The 5,384-nt window shown below is 63.2% G+C and overlaps 1 protein-coding gene across 1 annotated transcript in view; it reads left to right on the top strand.

Moving 5' to 3' along the window:
* COL20A1 (collagen type XX alpha 1 chain) overlaps window positions 1–5,384 on the top strand; it is a 40,537-nt gene that overhangs the window by 18,921 nt on the left and 16,232 nt on the right. Inside the window, exons 17-22 of the mRNA XM_007954704.1 lie at window positions 1,402–1,538; window positions 1,751–1,887; window positions 2,400–2,532; window positions 2,671–2,800; window positions 3,391–3,426; window positions 4,512–4,650. Coding sequence (XP_007952895.1) covers window positions 1,402–1,538; window positions 1,751–1,887; window positions 2,400–2,532; window positions 2,671–2,800; window positions 3,391–3,426; window positions 4,512–4,650 — 712 coding nt within the window. The remainder of the gene's footprint in view (window positions 1–1,401; window positions 1,539–1,750; window positions 1,888–2,399; window positions 2,533–2,670; window positions 2,801–3,390; window positions 3,427–4,511; window positions 4,651–5,384) is intronic.

Below are 5,384 nucleotides of genomic sequence, written 5' to 3'. Positions count from 1 at the left end.
CCCGGAGAGTGGGGCAGGGGCCGGGTAGGGACCAGGGGTGGGGCTGGGAGGGTAGGGCTGGGGCTCAGAGGCAGGTCCTGGGGGCGGGGCCCAGGGCGGGACGGGGAAGGAACAGGGGCAGGGCCCAGGGCGGGGCCTGGGGGCGAGGCAGGGCCCTGGAGGTGGGCAGGGGCGGGGTCTGTGGGCGGAGACTGGTGGGGGCGGGGCGTCCCCTCTGCCCCACTGGGCGGTCCCTCTGTACACAGGTGTGTTAGGCAGTGGCTGAGCTAATGGGTTCAGCCGTGTGGGGACAGGTACCTGGGTGGGTAGGGTAAGTGGGAGCGCGGGCAGCAGGGTGCTTGAGTGAGGTGGAGGCTCTGCCGGTTCAGGGCGGCTGCATCTCCACAAGATGGCTTCCAGCCAAGCCCACGGAGGAGCCTGAGGAACGTGGGCCAAACAGACCCCATAGCTGCTCTGGGCGCTGGGGGAGCCGGGGACTAGGGAGCTGGGTGGCTCCTCTGCGCACTAGGGGGCTGCCTGTCCTGGTGTGTGTGCCTGCGGTGAGGCTCAGCATTGGCCAGTGTCATGGGACCTTTTTATGGGGAGCCCAAGGGCGTTTCTATGCAGTCACCAGGGCTGTGGTCCCTGAATGTTCTGTGGAGTGGAGGACCGACCCCAGGGCAGCCCCTCGCCACTTCCATGCCCTGCCTGGCCCTCCCACCGGCCTCCCAGGGCCTCTGGAGTGTAACAGCCTAAATGTTCCCTCACCCATTCTGCCTCTGATCAGACCACCCCACTTGTTCTGAGGACCCCCACTCAGCTCTGTCCCCTCCTGCCTTTGGGTTGCCCCCACTCACCCTGCAGCCAGGCCTAGATGCAGGACTTCCTCCCCTGTGCCTCAGTTTCCCCACAGAAAAAATAGGGTTCCTGATAGCTCTGAGGTCACAGGACTGCTGAGGGGATCAAGTTAGATCAAGTCTGAGGGGGCCTTGGGGAGATGGATGACAGGCTTGGATGCTGACACCCAAAATCATGCTGTCATCATTTGGGGACTGTGTTACACCATCAGCTACGTAATTAACCTTAGGAATCGGATGGTCTTGTGACCTGTTGAGCTCCTCGCCTGGCCTGTGAGGACCCTGGGTGTGGGGCTGTTACTGTTGTGGGTGCTGCCTCTACGTGCTGTCATCTTCCAAAGAGGCCACTTCCCTGCCTTGAGCCCCTGCACCATGTCTCTGCCCCAGGTCATCTCTGTACCTGCCCCCAGGCCCCGCCCTACCCTCCCAGCCCCTGGTCTCTACCCCGCCCCTGCCCCACTCTCTGGGCCCTGCCCCCAGGCCCTGCCCTGTCCCTGGCCTGCAGATCAAACCTGGGAAGTCCCCACGAGGACCCCAGCCCCCGTGTCCCCTTCCCATATTCTAGGGAAAGTCCCCAGCCCCAGCCAGCTGGCGGTGACCGAGCTGCCTGGAGACAAGGTCCAGCTGGAGTGGGCAGCTGCGTCTGGCGTGCTGGTCTACCAGATCAAGTGGACACCCCTGGGTGACGGGAAGGCCCACGAGGTGAGGGTGTGCAGAGCCGGGACCTAGACAAGGCCCCCTCCCACAGCCGGCTGTGCAGGGTGGGGTGGGCCTGACCACAGGGGACCTTCCTGGCAGAGAGCCCCACATGGACCCTGTGTGCACTACCCAGTCCTGTGTTTTGGGGACCCAAAGGTGAGACCCCCTCAAGGGGGCTGCCCTGCACTGCAGGAGACAGCTTGCCCTCCCCTCAGGTCTCCGTGCCTGGGAACCTTCATTCAGCCGTGCTGCCAGGCCTGGGGAGGACCGTGGAATATGACATCACTATCCTGGCCTACTACCGGGACGGCACCCGCAGTGACCCTGTGTCCCTGCGCTACACCCCCCGTAGGTGACTCTCTCAGCTGGTGTGGGCAGGAGCAGTTTAGAGGGGCTAGACTCCTCCAGCTTCAGGGCCCAAGACCCTGAACCCCAGGACTGCTGACCGGTGGGTCATCGAGTGCCCAAGCCCCCACCCTCTGACTTGACCACTTGGTCTGAGGGTCAGGGCCTCCCTGAGACCATGCAGGCAGGTGTTCCACGGGGGAGAGGGGGAGGATGCAACAGTCCACAAGGGATGGGTCCCAGGAGTTGACCCCAAACTGTGGGCCCTCTGGGCAACCTGGTCATGGGGCGGGGACACAGTGCAAGGGCTCAAGGCAGGTACAGACATGACCTGGGGCAGGGACGTGGTGCAGGGGCTTAAGGCGGGTACAGAGATGACCTGGGGCAGGGACGTGGTGCAGGGGCTTAAGGCAGGGTACAGAGATGACCTGGGGCAGGGGCTGGGTGGGGATGGGATCTTGTTGCCAGGCATGCCTTCCTGAGCACAGCGAGCCCTGCCATGTTCTCAGTGAGCTGGAGCCCCCCCTCCAACCTGGCACTGGCCTCAGAGACGCCCAACAGTCTGAAGGTCAGCTGGACGCCCCCTCATGGCCATGTCCTCCACTACCGGCTCACCTACACGCTGGCCTCTGGCTCAGGCCCTGAGAAATCGGTGGGTCTGCGTCCTGGGCTCCTATGGAGAGACACAGTTTCATCCTTGGAGTCTTGTCTGTGAAGACAAAAATAGGAGGAAGTTGATGGATGAGACTGAGGGAAACAGGGGAAGGTGACCGTTCCCCTGTGGGGTCAGATCTCCGTTCCAGGACCCAGGAGCCTCGTGACGCTCCCTGACCTCCTGGCAGCCACCAAGTACAGAGTCCTGGTGTCGGCCGTCTTTGAGGGAGGGGAGAGCAGGGCTGTGTCAGCCACCGGCCGGACAGGTGAGTGGGTGCGTCAGGGCCGCCCAGGCCCCGCCAGGCTCAGGGCCTTCCTCCTGCACCTGGATGGCGTGGACCCCGAGGGAGGGAAGTGGAGTCTCACCAAGGCTGCAGGTCTGGCCTGGCTCTTGAGGTCAAGAGGTTCTGAGCCTGTTGGTATGGTCACCTTATAGCCAGTGGCTGGGGGCCAGGGCATCAGGGTGCCAGCTTCCCTCTGGTGGCCCCAACATTTCAGCCTGGATGCCCCCAGGAGCAGGGCTGCACTGCCCTGGGGACAGCAGCCATGGTCAGCACCCTGAGAGTGGCTTCCCTGTGGCCCTGCACTGTAGGGGAGGGGAGGGGAGGGGAGGGTGCAGCCCCGCCCTGCCACATGGTCTTAGCAGACAGTGGGAGTCCTGGCCGCGGATGCTGGACCCCAAAGCTGTAGGATCCCTTGCCTCCCCTGCGGTGTGAGGACCGAATCCATGGGGCCAGGCGGGTGGGAGACCCTCCAGGGATCCAGGGCATCACCTGCAAGGCATCGTCCCTTCCTGGCTCCGCCTTGAGGCAGCAGGGGCCCGGCCACCCCTAACTCTGGTCTCTGCCCTCAGCAGCCTGCCCAGCACTGCACCCGGATGGCTCCCTCCCAGGTAGGTCCCCTCGGGGCTTCTCTGGTACCACCCCTTGGGCCCAGGCTGCTCCTGGGGGCTGAGGGTGGCGGGCCTGGGTGAGCAGGGGTCTAGCAGGGGAGGCCAAGGGGTGAGTGGCCTGCCTTCCCCACCCATGATGAGGGTGGGGCTGGAGGACATCGGGAGAGGGACGGACAGCTTGCAGAGTGACTTTATCCCTGAGTCACAGTGAGGGAACAGTAGTCCTGGGGCCCACCTGTGGTCCCAGCCCTGGTGCAGCTGAGCAGAAGAAAAGACAGGGGTCCTGGTGCCCATGGATGCCCTGCAAAGCCCCACTCAGCCTCCTGGCCGAGCTCTCTGTTGATTGCAGGGGTGCCCAGCCCGAGGGCCACCAGCTTCCCTGCCTGAGGGACAGGTGTGGGAGAGGTGTTCAGGGAAGGAAGGAGAGGGTCTGCCAAGGCCATGGAGGGGTGGTGTGGAGCTTGACCGATTTGAAGGGAGCTCTGAGAAGAGCATCCCTGTGGATGTGGCCCGCCTGCCCCACCCCTGTCCACACCCTGCCCCCACCAGCAGACAGCCCTGACAAGCACCGAGTAGTTTTGTGCCCTTAATGCTGGGGGGGGAGGGGGGGGTGGCCAGTGCAGGGCATGGGGCAGGGTGAAGCGGGCCTCCAGAGAGAGAAAAATTGACCCCACAAGGAAGAGCTGCCCACTTGGGGGCTGGGACAGAGGTGCAGGGGTGGTGTTGCAGTGGCTGTGCATGTTGGGGGGCTCACAGGGTGGGGTGTCAGGAAGAAGGGGCAGGGACAGGAGTGGCCAGGGAGGGGTTCCTAGCAGCTGGGGACCAGAGGAGGCCCAAGTCTCAGTCCCACCCTCGGCCAGGGCCACAGGCCCCTCCCTGCCCCCTTAACTGCCGAGCCCCTCTGTCCCGACTCCCACCAGTCCTGCTCTCCTCCCCTGGCCCTCCCCTGCCACCTTAGCTCTGTGCCCTCCCGGCCCTCTGCTCTGCCCGCCATGTCTCCACCGCCCCATCTCCCTCCTTGCTTCCCTCCCTTCCCCACTGACTAACTCAGCTTTCCCACGGCCCCCCCTGCCCTGCACCTCCAGGGTTCGACCTCATGGCTGCCTTCGGCTTGGTGGAGAAGGGGTACGCCTCCCTCCGAGGGGTGGCCATGGAGCCCTCTGCATTTGGGGGGGCCAAGACGTTCACACTCTTCAAGGATGCCCAGCTGATGCGCCGAGCCAGGTGGGGGGCAGGGTGTGGTGGGGCGCAGACAGCCGTGGAGGAACCTCCTGGGCGGCTGCGTGGGGTGTCCCTGGTCACCAGCATCAGCACTCTTTCTGAGAAGTCAGCGTTTTATGAGTTAAAATTGTGCATGGAGAGGAAGGCAGTGGCCCCTTGGCATGTCTCCGTGGCCACTTGTGGGCTCTTTCCCAGAGGCAGAATCCTGCACAGGGCCACAGGTCAGCCTGCAGACTTCCTGCCTCTTCACTGGCTGCTCTCAGGAGCCTTCGGGTGGTGCGCACAGTTAATGTTCAGCTCCACGCCAAAATGCTGGAAGTTCAAGTCCACCAAGGGGCACCTTGGAAGACAGGCCTGGGTGTCTGCTCCTGTAGCTCAGTCGTGGGGGCCCTGTGGGGACAGTCAGACTGACACACACAGGGCAGAGTCCGCTTGACGGCAGGTGTCTGTCTGGTTTGCTCACTGTTTTAATTCGACAGGGTGAATATGAAGTGTCCCAGGGTCGTACAAACAGCCACTTGATAGGTGACTGTGACAAACGTGTGCAGGGACTCCTAAGACCCGCTGACCACATCCTGTTAAGGAGACATCTGTAATTGTAAAGCTGAACCCCATACACACGGGGTTAGTTTTCCTTACGTTTCAGTGTTTAAATTGCAAAGGTAACTCCTACTCAGTAGTAGAAATTTAAAACTGCAAAATATACCCCCCACAACCTCCCCCAAAGCCCCCCCACA

The sequence above is a fragment of the Orycteropus afer genome, unplaced genomic scaffold (genome assembly GCF_000298275.1).
Source record: "Orycteropus afer afer isolate SDZICR_OR568_19922 unplaced genomic scaffold, OryAfe1.0 scaffold00469, whole genome shotgun sequence".
NCBI classification, from domain to species: Eukaryota; Metazoa; Chordata; class Mammalia; order Tubulidentata; family Orycteropodidae; genus Orycteropus; species Orycteropus afer.
This window is presented reverse-complemented; position numbering and strand designations above follow the sequence as displayed.